Source organism: Oppia nitens, unplaced genomic scaffold (genome assembly GCF_028296485.1).
Source record: "Oppia nitens isolate AA-2021 unplaced genomic scaffold, nextdenovo-longstitch-racon4-pilon3 scaffold5_pilon_pilon_pilon, whole genome shotgun sequence".
NCBI classification, from domain to species: Eukaryota; Metazoa; Arthropoda; class Arachnida; order Sarcoptiformes; family Oppiidae; genus Oppia; species Oppia nitens.
The window spans coordinates 772,479-799,133 of NW_026533243.1; the positions used below are offsets into that span (position 1 = coordinate 772,479).

The following is a 26,655-nucleotide window of genomic DNA, read 5'->3' on the forward strand; positions in this document are numbered from 1 at the left end:
GTAGTGTATAGACTGTTATTTAAAAATATATAACTGACCTTTACTTTCTACTTTACTGATACTTTAGGTAAATAGTGGGTGTTTTTTGCACTCTTCACACAGTTTTAAGTTGTCTATCCATTTATATACCGGTATATATATATATATGCTGTATATACTGAATAAATTATATTACATGTATATGTAAAATTTATAAATATTTTTTAAACAACAAAAAAATAGGCAAATATTTTTTGTTTTGTTAACCAAAAAATGTCTGGTATTATATAAGTTAGTATACCTGAAATATTTAATGTACAATTTAAATACTCATAAACACACATAAACTGGGTATTTAAACAATTAAAGAGGACTGCCCTTTTTTATATAAGTACTGTTTTTATTGTCAATGGTTTGGAAATTTACTAAAAGATTAAACTTGGAATTTTACACAAAAAATTTACTAATATATTTATTTTATTTTTTTGAGTAATAAACATGCCATTTAGTTGAAATGTATTTTTTAAAAATTATATCATGTGTTAAAATATTTGTTACAATTTACATATTTGTTAATTTTGTTGTTGTTGTTGTTTATTTGTAACTAGTACTATTGTAATTAATGATCATATTGAGTACCAACTGTAGCGCCCACCTACTGTTGCTGCTGATGGGAGGGGAGGGGGCACCCACAAACTAACTGACCACACAAACACTTGCAAAAACTATGATTTTTTGTTGTTGCAAAAAAAAGTATTTACATTACTTTGGTTATCAATGATATATAATTAATGATCTCATTGTTTGCTTRTATGTGAGTATGTTTGAATAGACACTGTCTTTCATGTCTTTCCCCTCCCCTCACCCCCATTGATGAGTCGGTCGGTATCTTTTCATATATCATATCAATAAATCAGTGAAAATGTATGTAATATATTGATTTATCTATATATATATATAAAAAAGTTACACATTTTTTTGTATGTAGTATTAGAAAAACTACTTGTTTGTCATGTAATGTCTAACAAAATAATAAAATAAAAAAATTATATACACTTTTAGTCCACTAAAACCACAGCTGTGTTTTGTTAGCAAATTTTTGTCTCTCTTTTTTCTCTTTCTCAACATAACTGTCCTCTCGATGCTAGTGGTGAGTGTGGATAAGTGTGTTATAAACTAATGTATTTCTTAAATATTACTTAAATAGTAACTTAAATATATAAAAAAAATAATACCAAAGCGGCTAATCCATAGTCAAGTTATACATATAAACTGTATTGCCCGGGACAGCATCAGCAGCACCGGGAGGACAACTGTGTCAATATACAGTATGCACTGTAGTTTGTGTTCACTATACTTCTCTCTCTCTCTCTCTCTCTCTCTCAAAAATAGGTATAGTTCCCACTCATATATCAATATATTGATATAACAACTAATAAATATGAAGTACAGGACATCTGCAAACATGTCGTCAAGTATTTGACTTTTTCAAAATACCCGTACAATATAATAGAAGTCTATGCAAACACAATGGCAGTAACACCAGGTTATAAAGTGATAGAGCTATTATGTGGTTAAACCTGGACCGGCCCACTGGTCGGACCACCACCTAATATCTATCATTTACACCTGACATCATAAAGGCTATAAATAATGTTAAAGCAATTTGTCTAAAAATAATAACAAAACAAAATTTGCTATTTTATTAAAAAAAACTTCTATCAATTCAATAATATACAAATAAATACAACTATTAAATATATTCATGTAATTTAGAAAAATTATATTAGATATAAAAAAATAAAATGGGTTTTTATTTTAACTGATAATAACTTTAACAATGGATAGGATTAATTGAAATTGAAATAATGTAATAATACTAATAATAAATACACACAAAAAACAAACAAATTAAAATAAAACAGTAGTATTTGATAATTGCATTGATTGAATATCACAAACAATTATATTTATGAAATAATACAAATAAAAAAAGTTTTTTAAAAAAAATAAATGAAAAACATATGTTTGTGTTTTTTTTGATTGTTTTTGTTTTCTATTAATATTTATATACAGTATATATATATATATATATATATTATTTTAATGATACTAAAGGAGATGATGGGTAAGTACTGTAATATGAGAAGCCATAACAATAATAATAACACCTACTTGTCCTTCACTCTACTTGTCCTCTACTATACAAACTTGAGCGCCAAATTGACATCCCAGTTGTGACAGGACAGGGCAAACAGTGCCGACTCACGCGAGCATTTAGCGGGAGTCGCGGCCATCAACATAGCTATCTTGTCCTCGAACTCCATAAACTGTTGTTTGTCCACTGATTTCTTGTCGTCGTCGCTCATGGCATACCAGTAGGTCCAGTATCGGGCCGTTTTGCTGTACAGATTACGATCGCTGATATACTGGTTGGCCACTACCGCATCCTGTGGATCTCTGGGTTCGGGACTCGACAGAAACGATTGCAACGATTTGAGTACACTTTCGATGGTCATGGAGGCGGCCCACTGGTCCTTCAGTATGTCCAGACATATGACACCCGTTTGTGATGATATGTTCGGATGCCAGAGACGGGTCTGAAACTTGCAAACGGGCGGTTCAAATGGATATTTGGCCGGTATTTCTATGTTCACTTTGAACACACCCTTTTCAAACGGACTGCCCGGTGCTCCTAATATTTGGCCTAAAATATGGTGACAATCGCTGCCGTCTTTCAGTTCGACGGCGTAATGATTTTTACGGATATTATTGTCGGACATCATCTGAATTAGCTCTTTATTGATACGACGATTGGCCATTGAGAGGGAGATATAGATACACTGTTCAAAAAATAAAACTAATACACTGTAAGCTCAGGTAGTTTTTTCCACTCGGTACAGTATAGTACAGTATAGTACAGTATAGTACAGTATGGTCGAGACAATACACAGATATATTACTGATATATACCGTATATAATATTGCTGTTCTGGTGTGTGTGTTAACGGTTAGCTGTAATATATTTGTACCAAAAAAAAAATAATATAATACTATAATTTGATTTAATTATTTATTTATTTAACTGTCTAATTGTGTTTTCAAAAAAAAAAATAATAATTGTTTTCACGTACTATTTGTGTTATTAGCACGTGTTTTTACACATAGAAATTATTAATTAATTGATTAYTATTTTTTTATTACATTGTATAKACAGTACTTATATTATTATTATTATTATAACATATTAATAAATACAGTATAAATTTATTGTCTATACTTTTACGTATGTGAGTAAAGTAAATATATTCATAGTAAATTTTGTTGTTGTTGTTGAAAAACCAACTAGGTAAAAAAAATTAAAAAAATTTTAATTGCTATAAAAAACCGAAACCGAAACGTTTTATTGTTTCCGGTTTTCGGTTCCGGTTTGTTTAATGTTTAAGCACTAACTAAATCAAAAAACATTATGACCTGAATCAGTAGTAATTTAATATAATATTTAAATTATCAATATTATTATTATTAGGGAAAAAATCAAAAGTTGTTTTACAAGTTATTTATAACTTTTATCATTTAGTAATTTTCATTTCATATTAATTGCTAATATTTATAGTTTGCTAATATATATTCTGTATTTGTCCCCAAAAAAAAAATTATCGCATTATGAATATCATTATAAATTATAATATACAATGTATATATGGCTAACCATTAGTACTAAATTACTAAATAAATATTTATTTTGTTTTTTAATTACAATAATTATATACAATTATTTTATAAACATAATGGTTTTAAAAATAAACTTTAATTAATTTTTATTAACAAAACTAAAAATAATATTAATATTGAATATATTATTAATTTAATAACATTATTTTGTAAAATAAATGAAATCATAAAATGTTAATTAATTGATAGTTATTCATCTATTAAGTAGTTTAAACTAAAAGTTTAAAATAACTTTAAAAATAAACAAATATTTTATCCCTATTATGACCGACCGTCACCTAAATATATTTTGTATTTAACTTTTTGCACATAAAAATATAGTATTTTTTGCAACTCAAACAAACTATTAACTTAAACGGGATGTGCTATAATAATAATAGTCTATTACACAATATATAAAATATATAGATATATTATATTTTATTGTGTATAACATTTTCTCATATAAAATATTAACAGTAATAATAATAATATATTTACTTCAAAATGAAARAGAGAAAAAAAGTAAAAGCGCTTTAAATCTTTAATATCAATTCATAGTCACGTTATTAATATTTAACATAACATATACTGTACTCTCTCTCTCTCTCTCTCTCTCTCTCTCTCTCTCTCTCTCTCTCTCTCTCTCTCTCTCTCTCTCTCATCATATGATAAGTTATAGTGAAAAATGTATAACAAATAGCATGACATAAGACTCGGACTCTCTCTCTCTCTCTTCTCTTTCTCTCTTTCTCTCTTTCTCTCTCTCTCTCTCTCTCTCTCTCTCTCTCTCTCTCTCTCTCTCTCTCTCTTTCTATACCGATAGACCATAGACTGTGATCCATTACCCGATGATTTAGACTACAGTAAAATTAAAAGTATTTAATGTTAATGATTTTATACAATGATTTAAAAATTATAAAATTTTACAATTATTTTAAAATATATTAAAATGATTGTATTATACTTATAATAAAAAAAAATTATAATAAATTTAATTTGACAAACAAAAATAACACATTTTTATAAAGTATTGTAAATTGTCACTGATAAAATAAGCTTAGTAAAATTTATAAGTTTGTCTTATTTTTACTATATAGACTTTTTATACTGTATATACCGGTATATATATATTATATTGATATAAAAAATTATATTTTAGTCAATTCTATAATATTATCACATATACTGTAGTAAACTTTTATTGGAAATATAAATTATATTAAACTTTAATACTATATATTATAGTATATTATATGAATCAAGAAACTGTATAACTTATATATATATATATGTAAACAATTTGGCAACAAATAAATTAAAGTTTTATTAATAGTTTTAATCTATAATTTGAAAAAAATATTTATTGAAAATTTATAGGATTTTATTTATATAAATAAAATATATAGAAATTTTTTAAAGAGTGAGAATAAAACAATTATTTTAAATACTATTTAAAGTTTATGATAAAAATATAATAAATTAGACATAAAAATTTATAGGGGAAAAATAATAATAACTTAAAGATTTGTTAATAATATCAATCAATTATTTATAATTAGAAAATACACTTTAGTATTTTTATATCATTAAATCGTTACATCAAATTATATAATAATAATAATAATTATWATTATATTATTTTAAAATTGTAATAACAATAATTCAATATTGAATTTTAAGCAAATGCATAAACAGTCAGAAGATATATAGATATAGATATTTATAATAAAATGCACAAAAAATATTGTATATATTATAACTATTATAAATGATGATTATTTTTATAATATATACTTTATATATATATACATTTATATGTATATATCATACCTCATAATATGAGGCTCATATACAGTATATCGCACCGGTATATACTTTATATAAATATATATAAATTTCTATATACGTATATACTGTATAAATAAATATATATATATATAATATATAACTTTATGATTGACTGAATGTTAAACTTAGCAGAAAATATTTTAGTTSTCTCTCTCTCTTTCTTTCTCTCTCTCTCTCTCACTCACTCATTCACTCATGTCATCAGATGGATGAGTAACTATGGTTACGTCAGGTCTCTCTTTTAGTAGGCCTGTCCTCTATAAAGTAGACTGACTTTCCTTTTACTAGATTTTTACTAACTCTATAATATTTTACAATTACAAACACAGTATTGTATATAAATATTATGTTTTGCTTTACTTGTATATTGTATTTTTAAATATTTATGATATTTTTATAAATATCATAACAAAATTTATTCTAAACTTAAATTATTGTATATTATTTTTTTAATAAAATATATTTAATATAATATATAGTAAAATAAAATAATTGCTATCAAAATTTATAAAAATATAATTATAACGTTACGTTATTTAAAATATAAAAAATAATATATTTAATTACATATTTACATACTGGTCAATAAATAAAATTATGATTATCAATTATAAAACAAATTAAAAAAATATATAGTTAAAAAACAAAATTAATATTGATGTTTATTTTTCTATAATTTTTTAATGCATTCAAAAAATTTAATTTTCAATATTAAGTTATTTACAATAATAATATAATTTATATAAAATAGTTTATTAAATTGAAACAGATTACATAAATTAAAATAATCAAAATTAAAAAACATTTTTATTTTTTAATTAAAATATTTATATTAATAATAATTATTGTAATAATATGGACAAAGACTAGTAATTAACAATAATTTAAAATAATTTGATTATTTTTAAAAAAAACAAACAATTATTTCAGTTATATTTATAATCAGATAGTATTTTCTAATTAATTTTAATTTCATTATTTATATAATAAATCTATTAATCATATTTTAAWTTTCTTGTAATTTTTATAATTTTAATCATATTTTGGTGAAAAAAATTAATTTCAACAAATCATATTATGGTAATCAAATAATTATTGTAAAATTATTAAATAATTTCCTCAAAACTAATCTACAAAAATAAACAAAATTACATAATAATAATCATCTGTAAAACATATATATAAATAATATAATAATAAAATGACATTAATTGACAAAACAAAAAGAAAAACAATAATTAATTAGCAAAAAAAAAGAGGAAATCATTGATTGATTGATTAACAAATTGTTTTTTTCTTCAAATAATGTGACTTTAATTTAAAATAATTATCGTTTAATAATCATATGATTGTATTTTATAATCATTTTTTATTAAATATTAGTATTTTCTCAATAATAATAATAATAATATCATTATTTAAATAATCAATATATTTCTATCAACTTTATTATTTACATCATATATAATATTGTAGATAAAATTGCTGTAAAATATTTTTTTGAATATTTTTTTTATTGTCGTTATATATTAATATTATTATAATCAATAATATTTTATTTAAAAATATCTAATATTATTAAAAATTACTAAATTTTTTTTAACATTTTTATTGTTGTTTCTATATGCTGTTTGTCTCAGTGTATATCAACAAAAACAACAACAAAATTATATGAATTTCTATATGATTTTTGTGTTTACTTTACAAATAACAAACAAGAAATCAATTAATTATATATAAGCTATTTCTCTAATCTTTTTTTGCCGTCAAATTGGAGAGTAAGAGAGAGAGAGAAAGAGAGAGAGACTCTGGAAGAGTAAGAACTGGTAGATAGAGTAAGCACTGGKAGGTTATTATTATTAATATTATTATTACTGAACAAAACCGCTGGCAAAGTGCTGATAATGTTGAGCCTCAACAATGACCGACGTATAGGGTGTGTCACTGCCATCGTTGACAGTGCCATCGTCTAGTCTATCGTCACCGCCGAGTGTGGCACTAGTGGACATTGCAGTGTTGGCCTGATTTTGCAGATACGGTAGACTATTGGTCGGGTGCTGGGCCAAAGAGCAGCCATTGATCGGTGTTATCGGCGTAATGGCCGTCAGCGGTCCGATACCGAGTTGACTGTCGCAGCTGTTGGTGTCGTGAAAATATTTCAAATGACTAGCACTACTGGTAGTATAGGCGGTACCGTCCGACAGATATCGGATAACTGTTCCAGATTTATGGCCATTCATGTGATGGTCGGCAGTGATTGCACTTAAGTCCGCCATCGGCGGCGATGTGGATGACGACGAAGTTGAAGTCGACGACGATGTTGTCGATGATATGTCGCTCGCGTTTATCACCAATGGTTTATCAAATTGCATGAGTGTATCGTTGACGGCACCGTTAACTAACAACATATCTGCACCGGAGGCTGCGGCCACACCGATACTGGTGCTGTCGGTAATGTCCGTATAGGTGTTGCGGAGTAACACTTCGGCAAATATGTTTCGTCCGCCGGATTTCATTAACGAATTGATTCGTTGGATATCATTATCGGAAGAACAATCGTTTTGTTGCATACCATCGCTGTACGTCCGGACGACAACACTGTTGTCGCTATTGAGGCCCGTAGTGGTCAGCGAACCGTTTGACAGGCCTTCAGTACAATCTTGAAATACCATTGTCGTCGTTGTTGTGTCCATTGGACAGTAGGCCTGATATTGAATGTCATTATGGGCTATAAGTGCAGACGTCGGCTGTGGCGGTGCTGGCGCTGATCTGAACCGTTGGACGCCATCTTCATTGTCATTGAAATATGTATTATACATACTATTATTGTCGTAATTGAATGCATAGCTTAGCGGGCGATTGATGGACGGCCACTGGTTGGCTGTTGTCCTATCGTCGTAGACACAAAAGTTCATGCATTGATTTGCACCGACACCCACACCAACACTGGCGTTAAGTTCATTAAAATTAACGACAATGGGATCGTTGGCTAACGAGGAGGACGTGATGTGACCACCATTGCTAACATAGTTGTTGTTATCATTAGATGTGTTGGCGGACGACGTGGTGGAGGAGGAGATGGACGACGTTGTCTTCGACGACGTCGTTGTCGTTGTTGTCGAGTAGGGGGAAGACCTTCTATTGTTGTTCTTGTGTCGGCCCGGCTTTGATTTGACTGTAAAGGGGACAGACATACAGTCAGTTTTAATGGGAAAGTCACATAAAAATAATTATTATAATAATCAGTCAATTAGTCTATTGAATGTAAAACGAAAAAAAAGATATTCATAAAGAAAGAGAGAGAAAATGTTTTCACTTTATTAATCAATTATAATGAGAGAGTGAGTGAGTGAGTGAGTGAGTGGGTGAGTGAGTGTGTAAGAGATTGTATATAAAGTGCAGGGATTTGTATGAAAGAGGAAAGGTATGTATAAAAAAATAGTTTACTCACTAGCTTTACAATTGGCGACTTGCGATGAATTGTTATTATTATTATTATTATTACTATGACTTGTATTGATTTTATTGCCCACACTATTATTATTACATTTATTATTATCATTGCTATTGTCATTGTGCTGATGATGGTTATGATGATTGTTGTTGTGATTGTGATTACTATTGCTGCTATTATTATGATTAGTTGTCGTCGTTGTTGTTGTTGTTGTTGTCGGACTATTATTGTTGGCTATAGAAGCGCACAGTTTGCCGGCACTGGCACTGGTGTCGGGAGAGCTGCCGTTTTCTATAGAGTTAATGCCAACAACACTAGTATTACTATTGAGTAGTACAGTGCCGCCGGAGGAGGAGGTGGTGGTTGAACCGTAGCCTAGAGTTTCTCGATGACTGAAATGGCTTTCAATTTGATCCAATTGAAGCTGATATTGCTTGACCTCGGCCTCACTGTTGGTSATGGTATAAGACAACMAACACAAATACATAAGCAACAAATTAGATTTAAATTTTGGTTACGAGTGGTGGGAGGGGGGTAGTTGGGGGGAGTGGGCGGCACTTATACCTTAGAACATAGTTGACGGACACAATACAGTGCGGCCGCGATGATCGGCTATTGTGAACAATAGTGGCATACGATTGCATCCATACCCAGCCGTACGGTTTGGCCATAAATCGATAGTATTTACTTGTCATCTGACCTTTGGTCAATACTATACGGAATTTTCGGATAAAATTTAAATTAAGTTTTTTTTAAATTGTTTTTGTTGTTGAATGACTTCYCCTATTGAGAAGCCTATACACAGTATTTTTTATAAGTGATTATATATATCGTATTATAATACTGTAATACTTACAAACATTATGTGAAAATCTCATATTTTGAATATCGCTGCCATGAATGTAATGGTATAGTGTTTTCTCAATCAGATCTTGTGGTTCATAACCAGTCAATTGAGACACTCTTTATTTTTTTTATATAAATTTATAAATTAAAATAATAAATTAAAATTAAAACAATTATTTTTTTCGTACATCATAAATAATTATCAATTAATTAGTTTTTTTTTTGTTGTTGTTATAAATATTAGTCACTACTGTATATACAGTAGTTTTATTGAGGAAATGGTTTGTTATATGAGAAGCGCTCTTTAGTTTAGATAATAAATATATTGGGGGAGGGAWGGATGGGGGTCGGCAACTGTATGRGGGGAACTGTATGAAACAACATACCTGGCGTCCAAAAATATCAGTTTGAGATCAAGGCTGGCCCTAAACATAAACATATTGCTGTACATTTTAATTTCGGTGATTGCACTGGGAGGCAACGAATGGCCGACAGCTACCAGTCCCAGATTCTGGTAGCACCCGTCGGGAAACGGTTGATCCATATTGAAGTGTTTTATTTTCAAATATCCGCTACAATGGATTACCTAATATATCATATAAACATAAGATTTTTTTAAAAAAAGTTATATATTGAAATAATGATATTTACATTAAACTTAATATGCACTTAAAAAATATAATATTTAAAATACTTATTTACTGTATATAATACTGTAATAATAATAATTTTATAATCTTTTTCAATTAACATCGACTAATACTATATTATTATTGTAATCATTTAAAAATATATTGGATATACCGTATAAACATTTTTGGTAATTTAGAGATAATTATTTCTATTTTAATTCCCACTGRGATTATGTATGAAWWATAGCAAATTAAATGTAAAATGTGTGACAATTTTTACACATAATCTATATGTAATTATTATGATTATAGTGATGTATAATAATTAATTCAAACAACAAAAACACAGCAAATAAAAACATTTTTTTAAAAAAACTTAAATCTCTTAATTGTCTGTAAATTAAAAATTTAATTTATTTATTTAAAAAAAATTAATTCATAATAAATATTATAGAAATAATTATGAAAAATATTCTGTAATACAATTCCTGATATACAGTAATATTATTAATGTTTTTCTAAAGTACTATCAATTAATTATACTTAAAAAAAATTCAAACAACTTCTTTATAACATATTATGATATTTTTATGTAATGCTAATAAAATTGTCACTAATTCTTAGCACAGGTAGGCTGTCTCGTCTAMTGTTTATCTACTAAGTGATGATAGTCTTATAGTTATATACAGTAAAAAAATGACTCATTTATACCTTATAGCCACCAGAAGTGAGTCCGGCATTGCGTTTGGCTAACACACACTTCATGCGCAAGAAAAACGACTTTTCAATCTCATAGTCGGTCACACCGTTGGCGACCATCGACTGACTGCTGACCATTAAGGGCGACGGCGACGACGACGTCGTTGATGGCGACGTCGTCGGTGTCGTCAACGGCGGATACACTGTCAGTACGGAAGTCATCTCGTCGTGATCGGCGGGATGTACGTACTCGAAGATACTGTTTCCGGTCAGCTCAACCTAACCAACACAAAAAACACCCGTCCAGACGGTTACATCGAAACAAAAACAGTAGATAGAGAGAGACAGACAGACAGAAAGGACAGGTATTAGTCAATCATATCGTTGCGCTATTAGTACACTACTTGTGATAGTCCCAAATGTACGGATGCCGTCTCCGAGATGTACATAATCTTGCCGTCCGGCGCCACAACAAACACAAAACCATCCAATGTCTAATGAAAATTTGATTAATAGGTTATTATGAAATTGGATATTATAATAAAAAAAATATTATTTAAAATAATATTATAGTAAACAAAACTAAASTAGTATTAAAATAGMYACAAAAAAATAATTACACAAATAAATAATAATTACATCAATACATGATCTTATATTAATAATATCATTATTATTTATTTTCTTATTAATAATATAATAATATTATTTTTATTATTAATACTATTGTTTTTATTATTATGCTATTATATAATCTATATTTAGATATAATAAAATATTGTTTGTCTTTTTATTATTTGTTTAATCTATAATTACTTGTATAGGCTATTTTATTATTATTATTATTACTATTATTCTATTGATATATAGATTTTATTTATGATTGCTTATTTTTATAAATAAATATATATTTTTTAAAATTATTAATTTATTAAATAATTACCATAAATGATTGATATGTTAAATATTTGTGTAACATAAAATTTAGTCAATAATTTATAGTATAATAAACTGGTAAAATAAAAGTTCAAATACATGCTGAATAAACAATTTGGATTTTCATTAATAATTTATTAGTAATATTTTTTTAAAAGTTGTTAACATAAAACTATATTTATATTTTTTATACGTTTATATATATAAATACAGTATTTACTCATTTAATAATTAATAGATATTTATCCAATTGCACGACTTGTATAACAAATAAATTTGTTAATCATTTGTTGTTTTTATTATTATTGATGTCATTTTTATTTTATTTATTTTTTTAAAAACAGTTAGTTTAGTCACTGTTTTGTTTGCTAAAGTAATGTTTGACAAGTGTCTGATTGATGGTGAAAGAGAGAGAGAGAGAGAGAGAGAGAGAGAGAGAGAGAGAGAGAGAGAGAGAGAGGGATATACCTGTAGTAGGTGTGAGCCCAGCTCTTTGATTGCCAATTCATGGGGGTTGGGCGGCGGAGGCAACGTTCCCCAGCCATCGCCAAGTCCTGCAATACAATACCATTGGGAAAGTTATAAATTTTGTTGTAAATATATACAGTATATATATACTATATACTCTATATCTATATATTAAATAAATATAATTACATAATATGTTATCTATTAATATACAGTACATATAGGTTTACAATACAACATACATATACACACACCTAACCGTTTTCAGGTGTTGCAGTATTTATGCAAATATAATAATATTATTATTATTATCAAAACTTTCATAAAAATGTGTAGATATTAATGAAATTTAATACCGCTATATATTTAATATATAAATTATAAATATAATAATTTTTTGCTATAATATTTATTTATATTAAATTATGAAATTTWTTTATTTATTACTAAGCGCTTAATACCTTAAAAATACTGTATTTAATGTAATTATAGACTTGAAAAATATTTTAATTGCTACTCATAATTGCAAATAAAATCATTAATTTGCAAATATATAAGAATATTATAATATTATGTTATAAAATTTTTTAAAAATATTTTTGAATAAACATTGAATATATTAATAATAAATTAGTTAAATTAAACATTAATTAGATTTAGACAAACATTTATTTTATAATTATTACTTATTTGAATTATTAAATTTCTAGTTAGTGCATCTAAATAATACAGTATATACTGTATATACTATACGGTCCATTGAAAATTGGTGTCTATTTATAAAATAAAATATATATAACTTTGAGCATTAGCATTATAATACCTTTAGACTACTATTCAATACATAAACAACTAAACCAGTACTAGACATCATCTACCAGTTCCCAACAATTGTAGGACAACTGGTTATTTGTATAATAGTCTAAAAACCATATTCAAACAGCAACACAAACATAACATTATTATACAGTATTGTAACCGTATAGAAGTTGATTAAAACACTGCATTTTTATATATATATATTTATACAATATATATACCATCAAAAATTCATAGCCTAGACTATTATTGTATTAGCTATTGATAGGCACTGGTAGCTAAATGGTGTCTTCCCTAATGTCTTGACAGTTATCCTGACATATATTGTTTGTCTTTTGACTGACTTTCATCTCTACTCTCTCTCTCTCTCTCTCTCTCTCTCTCTCTCTCTCTCTCTCTCTCTCTCTCTCTCTCTCTCTCTCTTCATATTAATAGAGATTAACGTAATTCAGTTTTGTTGGGAACGGTGGCTGAAAACCGCGATAAAAATGGCAATACATTTAGTATATATAGTGTATATACAACACTACAATAGATATATTGATACTATACCTCCAAATAAAAAAACAATACCCTTTTTGGATGATAGCTATTAATATAATGTTTTATTATTAACAATATACCGTATGATACTCTACTATATATTTATTATATTTTAGCAAACAATTTTTATTACTCTCTCTCTCTCTCTCTCACTCACACACACACACACACTCACTCATACAAAACAAATACACATATATTTTAAACATTTTTCACAAAAATCTCGTTAGTTATATCTCCTAAAAATTTCATAACTATTTAAAATTGATATCAATTTACACATCATTTTTTTAAAAAGAGTAATTTTCCTCCCAACACTTAGATAGTAAACTGTTATTTTAAAGTACAGTAGTTTTATTGTGTGTGTGTGTGTGTGTGTGTGTGTGTGTGTGTGTGTATGTATGTATGTATGTATGTATGTATGTGTGTGTGTCTGTGTGTGTGTGTGTGTGTGTGTGTGTGTGTGTGTGTGTGTGTGTGTGTGTGTGTGTGTGTGTGTGTGTGTGTGTGTGTGTGTGTGTGTGTGTGTGTGTGTGTGTGTGTGTGTGTGTGTGTGTGTGTGTGTGTGTGTGTGTGTGTAAAACAAATATCAAATAACATTAAGTTTGTCGTCTCACTCTTAGTTTACTAAACAAATTTATTGCTTAATTTTATTAGACTTTAGGACTAATATGGATGACTAAAAATTAATAATAAAATTAATTTTCTAAATAATAAACTAAAAATAATAATAATAATAAATAAATAAAACAGATAATTTAATTTCTAATACTCAAAAATTTTTTTATACATATACTTATAATTAATTAATTAATATTACAATATTAACTATTAATTATATTTTTTGTAAACATATCAAACTATTATACTTTACTTTGGTTAAAATATTTATTTCAAAATGATTTTAAAGCAGTATTATTGATATATGAAATATTAAAAAATACACACATTTTTATCAGATATTGCCGATACAATTAAAAATATTTTCCCTCCAAAAAACAAATAATAGTCTAAATTAAGTGAAGTCCGATTAATGTTATATAAAACATTGCAAACATACAAAAATTGTTATAAGTTATACAGTATATACTGTATATAAATTTGATTAAATGAATCTGAAAAATAACATCAAAATATAATTGTGAACTAAAAATAATATTAAAAAAACTTTTAGTGAGCCCTCCCATGGGATTCATTCATATAATAGAAGTGAAAGATGTTTGCAATTATGTCGACATACAAAAAAAGTAGGGCTTTTCACATCGATTTACACAATTGGGATCAAACTGTGATTTAGTAAGTGAGTGAGTGAGTGAGTGAGAGACCTGGGCTACTATATATATAGATAAGCGCACAGTTAGATAAAATACTTGTAACACTTCAACACAAATATCCCACATTCCCTTTTTCAAACAAATAGGAATTTCCCGTATGTTTTAAATGATATAAAATAAAACTTTTTTTATTTACTGTATATTCAATAGTAAAGGGGCACTGTGTTAGGTGAAGCACTGGTAGTGTATCTTTTATATATTTATTTTTTGAATTTTGAGATTATATCAAATGTTGTTTTTATTATTATTATTATTTCACTGATTTTTTATGATTTAGTCAAACCAAATAAAATCAATATGAATATAATTTTTTAAAGTCTATTTTAAATTTTTTTTTAATAATAATAACAAAAATAATTATGTTATAAACAAAATTTAAGTTAAATTATTCAGTACATGTACAGTMTATAACTAGTGTATAATTTATATACAATTAATATTTTTTTCATATTATAAAAATCTATGCCTCAAATAGTCAATTGTCAGCAATTATTGTAATACTAATTAATGTATTAAATATATTGTACTATGCATTACAATAGACACACGCACTCACTCATACATACATACATACATACATACATACATACATACATACATACATACATACATACATACATACATACATACATACATACATACATACATACATACATACATACATACATACATACATACATACATACATACATACATACATACATACATACATACATACATACATACATACATACATACATACACACATACATACATACATACATACATACATACATACATACATACATACATACACATACACACACACACACATACATACACATACATACATACATACACACACACACACACACACACACACACACACACACACACACACAATATGGTGTGAATCAACATTATTATTAGTATTATTTCAATTTACAATTGATTTCTATATATTGTAAAGCATATAACTTATTATTATTATTATTACTGTATTATTTTGTTAGTYATATACAATAATATATATAATACACTCTCATATGGGAATATCTATTGTTGGGCACAGTATGACTCCTTGTTGTTGCTAATTGATGCTCAATAGCGATGTTGAGGGCAAGTCAGCCACACTTAGCCGTCTATGGAGTGGATGAGAAAGAGAAACATATAATGGTTTGGTATGGCATACAAAATGCCGAATCCATAGGTTATATAGCCTACCAGTGCCTAACAATTATGCTTATAAATAATGATCAGTAGTTTGTCTGATGCGAGTCTCACGAGCTCTCTCTCTCTCTCTCTCTCTCTCTCTCTCTCTCTCTCTCTCTCTCTCTCTCTCTCTCTCTTCTCTTTCGTCAAGATTTTTATAGACTATTAGTATAGACTATATAAACCAAACATTATATATACTATATATATATATATATATATATATATGAATGACTGACATAACGATCATTATTACTATATATCCATATTATACTTTATATCCACTCAAATCATAGGGATTTTCCTATTATAGACTCACACACACAGTATTACATACAGACTCTGTATTATTGTCACACAATTGTGTGGATCTCTTATCCAAGGATTGTTATGACAGATGATTACAAGAGTTATTGTTTCACTTAATATATAATATACTCTACTTTACTGTACTTAACATATGATAAATCTATTGATRTATTTTTTTAAATTGTAGACAATATGTGTTTTGTGTGTTTTTTCTATAGAAAAATAGCATTCAATATAAATATAAATTATTGCAACATAATGTTTGTAATGTTTTTTTTATTAACTATAGTATAGTTAGTTATTATACAGTACTATTAATATTGAAAATTTTTATAAATATATATTTTAAAAATATATCTACTAATTTAATTGGTTTACATTATTAACTATTATATATGTTATATATATATATATATATATATATATATATATATGTATATTGAATATATTTATTTATTTATAGTAATAATTTATAAATTAATTTGAATTTCTAAATTAAAATAAATAATTTCAAAATACATATAAAAAATAATTTTAATATTAAATTACATGTAACTGTTTTATGATTGTCTATTTAGACTAAACTAATCTATATTTGATTTCATTGAAATAAATATAAAATAAATTACAACAAAAATTATTGACGCAAATGAAATATTTATGCATAATATAATTTATATCATATATTTAGATAATTTTTATTTTTAAAAATAAAATACAAAATTCAAAATAGTAAATTTTTCTATTGATAACAATTTTTATAATTAAATATAATATCATCAAAAATATCGATAATAGTGTGTAATAAATATCGTGAAATCACTATAATTATCAGTAAAATGTAGTAAACAAACAAATAAACAAATAAAAAAAGCATTAATATATGTGTATTGAATATATTTTTAAAAAWATATATATATTTAGTATAATATAACAGTTGTAAGAGATGTCTGGAAATTAATGGTTAACTGATATTATTTGGCGGCCGGAAAGGTAGGTATGGCTTATGTATGCAAATGACTTTTATTCAGTAGTTACCACTTGTGGTGTTAACTATTATATATTTAATATAACACAGAGTATAATACGATATATAAACTTTAAATAAAGAWTTTTAAAAAAAATTATATTATACTGTATTTTTCATTGTCGTTGTTGTGTTAAACATTTTGTTTATGTTTAGTTAGTTTTAAACGATTATTGTTTTTTGTTGTTATTTTCATTTTAAAGTTTTTAGTTAATATTTTTTTTCTTACACTTCATCTTTCAAAATGACACTTAAAATATAGCGAAAGATATTATATTATTATTATTATATACATACTATAGTACAGTATATTAGTTTATAGATATATGTTATGAGGTTTTTTTAGTAGTTGTTTTCAGTTGTCGTAAAAACTAAAATAATTTTTATGAGTTATTATTGATGGGTTTGTTAGGGGTTTTGCTCGGGGATGCCCTATTGAGTGCCATATTTCCGGTTTTCTATTACATGCTTAACAAATACCAGTATAAATACATAACATAAATATAATATACATACAAACACAACACATATAATAGATTGTACTGTAATATACAGTATTATTTCACATATATAATATTATACCCTATAATAACATGAAATAAAATACTATGATATACTGTATATATATACAGTAAATTTATATTATAGATATTTATTTTCTTTTTAATTCACACATTGGTTAACAAATGCTTGTAATTGACATACAAAAGAAATATAATAGAAATAATAATAATAATAATAATAATATTTATTGATAACAATAAAAATGATAATAAATAACTAAATAAATGACTATTACTATTAAAAGGTTTGGTAGAAGTGATATAAAAGCAAAACTATATAATAATTATTGTTAGGATTTTTATTTATTTATTTATTTTTATAAATAATAATAAAATTAATAATAATATTTATTATGTGTTTGCAAAAGTGACTTATTATCTAAATTTAAATGTCATTCATAAAAATGTCTTTAAAAAAATTATGAGACAATATATAAATATATATATATATATGATATAAACTACTGTACAATAAGTATAGTAAATAATATTTTGGCCATTAATGTCATACAATGATAAACATTATTAAATATAGGTATGGCTTGAGAACCAACATTTTATTTACTACACATTATTTTAAAATTTAAATTTWTATATATATATATATATACAGTATATAGACTGTATATGCATTATATTTACTACAAACTAATGTCAGACACACACACACACACACACACACTATATTTGTTTTAAAACTTTGTGAAACTAAATAAAAATACGAAAAATATAATAATATTAGTTTTCAAGTTTTGTTTTAACAGAAAAATTTAAATAAACTATTGTGAGATTGAAAGAGTAGCACATAATTGGGAAACAGTGGAGAGTGTGGTCAGGGATATATAGCTCATGTATTTTCACATTAAACTGTATGCATACTGTATTTGTTTCACCGTTGCCTTTAACCCCATAATACATAATGAATTGGTTTTTATTTTTAGTAAAGCAAAAGTCACTTTCAATTAGGCGTGAAAAGAGTCGACTAAAATGACTTTTCCACTCCCCAAACATAACACTCCCCGACAATTTAATAGACTCCCTGTGCTGGGTTCCCACTGGCCTCACACACATATATACAGTATATACATACAATTTATTTAGGCATTACCACTCAGGACTCCAGAGTCCAGTGGTTTGCATCAGGTGTGTGTATATATATATATATATATRTATGTATGTGTGTGTGTGTGTGTGTGTGTGTGTGTGTGTGTGTGTGTGTGTGTGTGTGTGTGTGTGTGTGTGTGTGTGTGTGTGTGTGTGTGTAGACCACGTAAATGAGCAAATATTTGCATCTGTTTGACAAAACTCTAACATAATATAACTTATACTGTAGTTTATATATATATATATCAATATATATACCATATATATATATATAACTATTAATAATAAATATTAACCATTTGTTTAAAATACACAGACATTGATTTACAAAAAACAAAATCCAGTTTTGATTTTCAATATTTYTAACTTTTGTGAATTATATACAGTAAAGAATTTTAGAAAATAAAATTTATTAATACAAAAAGCAAACTAACTTTTACTGTAAATGTATTGTAAATGTTTTTTTGTTGTTGTTGTAAATATACTGTACTGTAATGCAGAATAAATTTATAAAAAACAATTATTACAAAACAAAACAAAAATTAATTAATGCATATAAAAATTTATTTAATTGATTCATTAAAGATTATAGACCTGAAAATCAGTGATAAGACACGTCTAGGTCTTATAAATTGTAAGTTACATTCAAAGTTATATATTATACAGACATTTATTGACATTTAAACTCAGTTTACAATATAGTGTCTATGTGTGTGTGTGTGTGTGTGTGTGTGTGTGTGTGTGTGAGAGAGAGAGAGAGAGAGAGAGAGAGAGAGATAATGGCCTACAAATTGGATAATGATTGTATTGTTGTCTTTATGTTTCATTTTATTAGTTTTTATTTATAAATCTAATTTATTTAAAAATATAGTATTATTGCAAAAATAATCATAACATAGTACACTATATAATCTCAATTTACAATTATACACTATAGAGATGCTAATAAATTTTAATATTTAAATTATAAAATATTATTTTATAATGAAAACTAAATTTGATAAATCTAAGTTTATATAACAAAAAAAACTAAATTAAAATATATAAATAAATCTAATTAAGTAAAACAACATTATAAACAAACACTTACTGTATATATATATATAGAAATATTCAGATATATAATTTTAGATACAATATACAATGTATGTGTATTATATGGGTATGGGATGTATTAGAAAGAGACTCACCATCTGGGAAGACAGCCCTCATTTTCAAGTACGATGTGGTAAGTCTAATGATGGACGCCTTGTCCAGTTGGCTGGTGATGGCGGCCGGCAGTGGCAACAGTTTGGCCAACTCGAGGAATTCGGCGTTTTCCTTCTCTCTCCGACTTCGGGCAGCATTTTTTGACTTCTCTTTCATCGCCAACAACGACAACACCAACACCTATGGCCAGCCCTTTCTATCCACCATTCATTGGACAGTCACACGTGTATGTGTGTATGTATGGGTATCGATAGGAATGGCACGTAAATAATAATAATAATAATTTGATGTTTATTTTGTTTGGTAGTAGCTTTACGTGTGATTATTACTATTGATATTATTATTATTATTATTATTACACTAATACCACTACTATAGCACAGTTGGTCTCCCAAATCTAATTGATTGTTCAACAAAGATCACGATCGGCACACACATAYATATACACACTCACCAACACATATGGATAGGTAGATACCTTACGCGCTACTCGTATATAACAGTTATAACTTTTATTTAATAGACTTATACACTGTTGTGACATAAATTTATATATATATTTAGGGGAACTATATGTGTATCGTAAGGACTRTAATGTCAAAATTTTGGTGTCAACTCTATATTCTCTCACTGTTGGATGTAAGTGTATGTGTGATGGGCTCAGGGAGTCGATGATAGTGATGGTGGTGATGATGATGATGATTATGAAAAGGGGCTGTTAGTTAAGCAATTGGCTGATTAGTGATAACAATGTTGTTGTTGTAACTATTGTTGGTGTTGTTGTTTTTTACGCTTGTAGTGTTGTTGGTAGTGTTAACTTAATGTTAAACAAATTGAGAGGAGAGGGATCTCAAAAAATAAAAATAATTGTTAAGGTTTGGTACGCGTGTCCGGCAAACAACATATTTGCTTGTATTTAGTCAATTGAATGGCACACACAAAAAGGCCTTAACACGCCAGCCCTCCTGTATGTCGTACATACTATTATTATTATTACATATACCGGTGCCCATATTAATCAGATACCCTGTTGTGCCAAACAATTGATACCCACCCCATCATCCGACTCATCCAATGCCAGTCACCGTAACTTTAGAGCATGTTTTCAAAGGCAGGGCTTCTGTATGTGAATAGTGTAGTACTGTATACTCTCTCTCTCTCTCTCTCTCTCTCTCTCTCTCTYTCTTGGTGTGTGTGCTTGTTATCTACCAGTGCTCTCTCTCTCTCTCTCTCTCTCTCTCTCTCTCTCTTTCTTTCTTTCTTTCTTTCTTTCTTTACTACGGTATGTATGCGATCATCCAACTCATCATACAATTCATTGTCCATACAATGGTGTCGTAATAGTAATAGTGGATGTGCTTCACAGGAGAAAACAAATATATATTTTTTATTATTATTTATGGTTATTATAAATACAGTATTATTATTATTATTATTATTATGTTATCAATAGTATTATATATATATATAAATATATATATTATTGTTAATAATATAATTAATTGATTTGCTAAAATGTGAAGTTCCCATCTATTGTATAGTTTATAAAGTATATGCAAATCAATTATTTAGAAATATATATATTTATTTCTAAATAATTGGTATATATATATAATATATATTATATAAAAATACAATTATTATTATTATAACTAATAGCAGTATATTTATATTTATATTTTCTCAATTTAATTAATACTCTATTTTAAATAATTTATACGAGAAGTATTAATTTAATTAAAAATTCAATAAATAATGTTTTAATGTTTATTTAAGTACTTTTGAATAATAATTTATTTTAAAGTATAGTAATAATTTTTTAATAAATATATAAAATTTCAAAAAATTATAATTTTAAAAATTTTTAAAAATTTTATAAATTTTAAGTAACATTTGTACTCATAATACAATGTAAACAATTAGTTGTATATATTAAAAAAAAATAAATATTTCTATTGTTTTCATTGAACAATTGTATGGCAATAGCTGTTAAATATTAAATTATATAATTTATTGAAAAATATCAATGTTTTTAAACACCCAAATAACTTTGTAAATAACATTTTAAAATAAAATATATATTAGAAGACAATGACTTTTCAATTATATAATAAAAAACAATTTATTTGTTTATTTGTTTAATTTTTTTCTTAAGTATTACAGATAATTATAGTAATAGTAATTATAATAATAAATATTAAATATATGAAAATAAAGTAATTATCTAACACTTTATGTTTGAATTTGAATAGCAATAGCAACACACACACGAAAACAATAAGCATTATTAATACAGGTATTTGCATAGTATTGATAAATTATAATAATATATATTTAAAGGGGGGGGGAAAGTTAGCCATAAATTGTCACCTACCAGTGCCACAAAGGTTTGGTGCGATAAGTTAAGAGAAAAAAAGCGAATCTTAATTATAAACAAATTAAGCGCAATGTTTAGGGAAATAAAAATATTAAAAAAATAAAAGTAAACTAAATATAATATTATAATTTTATCGATATAAACTAATAATAATTATAATAATTGTTAATTAAAATAATAGAAAAAATTGTTACTTTTTAAGACAATAGATACGAGTGACACAAAATAATAGTAGTAATAATAATAGGTGTGTKTAGTAGTAGTAGTTATATTATTATATATATATTATTAATAATAGATATTTCCGATTGAATTTTTGATTTGTGTCCAGTCATTCAATTATGTATCTATAGATATAGTTATATAGTTATATATATATATAATATAAATTGGGCTATAAATTGGATAATTATGTTAAACACTATGTCGTCGATTGGTAACACATACATACAACAACAAAAAACAGGTATATAAAAGCTAACTTTCCCAATTGTTAGCATCAAACAGTTTTTGTGTTGTTTAGATAACAATTATCGTTGGATTAGTTGGTTTGTGGTCTTATTTGTTGTAATAATCATAATAATAGAGAGAAAGAGAGAGAAAAATCATTATAAATGGTTAGCAATAATTTTTTATTATAATAATTATTATTTGTGTGTTTTTATTATTGTTTTTTCAGCCAATTTTGTTGAAATGTTGTTATTATTATAACAAAGTTTTCATAATTATTTATTTTTTGTACAAACAAACACTCGTACAGGTATTGTCACAATTGATTGTTGTCGTATTGTCGGCAACTTTGGGTACTATCGGTGCCAGCGAATCATCGACCGACAGCTATGAAACACTGGGCGGTCGATATCGGGATACCAGTTCAAGTGCCGGCAGCAATTACGGTACGGCATCGGCAACGGGAGGCTACTATCCGCGCAGCGGTTACGACAGTATGAATGGCTACAGTAGTCGCGCCTTCGGTGTCGGCGCATCTGATATGACTGTCAAAGATTTATCAATGATTAGACCGCCCAATATGTTTACCGGTCCGGTTTCGCCGATGATGGCCACACCAGCGTCACTGTTTTCGGCCGCGCCAATGATGGCACAACAGAGACAGTACCAAATTGGCAGCTCCGGCGGTCTCATGCAACCGTATCCTCCGATGAATAGTATGCCATTAATGCACAGTCATGGAGGTATGTGTCCGTCACACTAAAAAAACAAAAATTTAGTTATAACTTTTACTCTTATAACATTTCTAGCTTTTCCAATGGCCAGTCCATTAGAGAGCTCAGGTATCATACTAATAATGATACCCAATCAAAGTAACAACATAACTAATTTTTTTTAAATTAATTATATTTTTAGGTGCATATTCCTATGGAGGTGTACCTACCCGTTTGGGCAACACACTGGCTAGTATGGGGTACGGTAGCATGATGTCTATGTCCGACCCGTACTTCGGCTATGGCATGGGTGGCGTCGGTCGACACGGAATGGGCTTCAGTCAGGCCAGTCCATACTCGATGTACTCCAACCCAGGCATGCACTCTATGTCGTCACCATATATGGCATCGATTAGCAACTATTACTCAAACCCAACATCTGGATACATGGGTCCTTCTGCCTACATGAGCCAACAATATGCTGGTGGTGGCAGCGCTTATGGTGGGCCATCTTCTATGATGGGCCTTAATGGTGCTGGTTATGGTAATTACAACAGTTATGGTAGTGGTATTAGTGGCGGTGGTGGCAGTTATGGCAACAGCATTAGTAGTGGACTGGGATCTGGTTACACGACTGGTCAGACAGGCTATAGCAGTGGTTTAGACGGCAGCAGAGGCGGTGGCAGCAGTAGTGAGGAAAGAAGTTACGCCTCATCGGCGTCCACACAGTCGGAGACAACACACCAGCAGTCGGAGTCGTTGGACGGATCGCCAGTGTTTCAATCGAATCGATTGAATAGAAAGCCGACACTCGATAATACCGGTGCTAGAGTTAGGACTAACATTTAAAAACTAATTAAGTCATTGATTTTATTGGCTCATATATATACAGCATATAAAAAATTATTGTGTGTATTCATTGCTATTTAGTCTATAAATAAATCATTTATTTAACTATTTTTAAATATATCTATATGTGATTAACAATTATGTTTTTTGTGTAATTAATACTAATTGTAAAAAATTATAAATACAAATATATTTTTATATTATTATTCAAATTAAATATACTATCTAATTTGAATATGCTTAAGCTTTAAAACTATTAAATTGTGAATTTACAAAAATTTATATAAATTAAATTATATATATTAAAAAATTAAAAAATAATATTATTTGTTTTAATACTAATTTATACTGTATGATTTATATACCGGTATATGTTATAAAACAAGCAATGAAAAGCAACTATTTTAATAAATATTTATTTTTCAAAATATTATTATAATATGCTTTAATGAAACATTTAAATTTAGATGTAAAACAATTTTGGAAATTATAAAATATATATCAATCAATAAATATAACATTAATTAATAAAGCATTCATAATAAATGAGTTTTTCTAAACAATGCAATGCAAAAAGTATAATAATAATAATAATAAATTAATTTGAAATTTATATTTACTAGAAATTATTAATATTATGTAATATATAATGATTTAATTTGTTTTCTAAATTTTTTTTTAAAGTTTTAAATTGTCTATTAATATAAAATTATTAAATAGTTGCTCCATCTATTATGTAGTAAACTAAATAAAAGTATATTTTTCTAATCTTAGGTAAATCTTAAATTACCCAGTTTATTTAAATAGAAATAATTTTTTAACTAGTATAAATTAGTAATAAATAAAATATTATTATATAGATTATATAGTAATTAATTAATTATAGAATAATTAATTTTAATTTAATTATAATTTAATTTACTTAATTTTAATATTGAATTATATGAAATTTTAAATTTAAAAAAAATCAATTTAAAACTTTATTAATAATCTTCAATTAATAATATATATTTTTTAGAAACTAGTATTAATGTGTAAATTATTTTATTGCAAAATGTCACATTACATTTGGCACTATATATTTATATATATATATATGTAATACATAATTATTTATAATACAACATAATTATAATTCAAATTATAATAATACAATAAATTATATATATATAAAAACTCAGTGGGGAAACAATCACTTAATTAATAATTTTATATTATTATTATTATTACAAATATAGATTAATTAAATTACTAGCTAAATTTAATATAATATAATACAATTAATTTAATATTGTCTACAATGTGTTGAATGTTTTTTGTGTTTAAAATTATTGACAAAAAATAATAATAAATTTAAACTAAATAATCTTAATGAATATAACTAATGAGATTTATTTAGAAATAGAAATAATTATAATAAATAAATAATAATTATAATAAACTTAAACAATGATAATTATCAATTAGTTTTTTTTATAAAAATCATATTTATCGCTGAAATGTTATTTTAATATTTTTTATGAGTTTGTATAATATTTTCACAATTTTTTATTCATATCAATAAATTAGTTGATTATATAAAAAAAAT

The 26,655-nt window shown here is 26.5% G+C and overlaps 3 protein-coding genes across 5 annotated transcripts; 1 reads left to right on the plus strand and 2 right to left on the minus strand.

Annotated features, from left to right (window-relative positions):
* Nucleotides 1–2,080: 2,080 nt before the first annotated feature.
* LOC128961224 (ubiquitin-conjugating enzyme E2 K-like) lies at nucleotides 2,081–3,017 on the minus strand. 2 transcript variants are annotated; one of them, XM_054307440.1, is made up of 2 exons: nucleotides 2,953–3,017; nucleotides 2,081–2,822 (listed from the first exon to the last, which is right to left on the minus strand). In XM_054307440.1, the coding sequence occupies exon 2, from the start codon at nucleotides 2,799–2,801 to the stop codon at nucleotides 2,181–2,183; it is 621 nt and encodes a 206-aa protein (XP_054163415.1). In that variant the 5' UTR covers nucleotides 2,802–2,822; nucleotides 2,953–3,017; the 3' UTR covers nucleotides 2,081–2,180. The 2 variants fall into 2 exon arrangements, with proteins under 2 accessions (XP_054163415.1, XP_054163414.1); XM_054307439.1 differs by having other exon boundaries at nucleotides 2,081–2,839; nucleotides 2,953–3,002.
* Nucleotides 3,018–7,311: 4,294 nt separating this feature from the next.
* Nucleotides 7,312–21,641, minus strand: LOC128961215 (protein single-minded-like). Of its 2 annotated transcripts, none has more exons than XM_054307429.1 (9): nucleotides 20,660–21,641; nucleotides 12,580–12,665; nucleotides 11,580–11,669; nucleotides 11,188–11,454; nucleotides 10,231–10,430; nucleotides 9,855–9,961; nucleotides 9,563–9,710; nucleotides 8,996–9,447; nucleotides 7,312–8,719 (listed from the first exon to the last, which is right to left on the minus strand). In XM_054307429.1, the coding sequence occupies exons 1-9, from the start codon at nucleotides 20,832–20,834 to the stop codon at nucleotides 7,416–7,418; spliced, it is 2,829 nt and encodes a 942-aa protein (XP_054163404.1). In that variant the 5' UTR covers nucleotides 20,835–21,641; the 3' UTR covers nucleotides 7,312–7,415. The 2 variants fall into 2 exon arrangements, with proteins under 2 accessions (XP_054163404.1, XP_054163403.1); XM_054307428.1 differs by having other exon boundaries at nucleotides 11,577–11,669.
* Nucleotides 21,642–24,001: 2,360 nt separating this feature from the next.
* LOC128961102 (keratin, type I cytoskeletal 9-like) lies at nucleotides 24,002–25,067 on the plus strand. Its single transcript, XM_054307308.1, has 3 exons — nucleotides 24,002–24,248; nucleotides 24,315–24,377; nucleotides 24,421–25,067. The coding sequence occupies exons 1-3, from the start codon at nucleotides 24,002–24,004 to the stop codon at nucleotides 25,065–25,067; spliced, it is 957 nt and encodes a 318-aa protein (XP_054163283.1).
* Nucleotides 25,068–26,655: the final 1,588 nt, after the last annotated feature.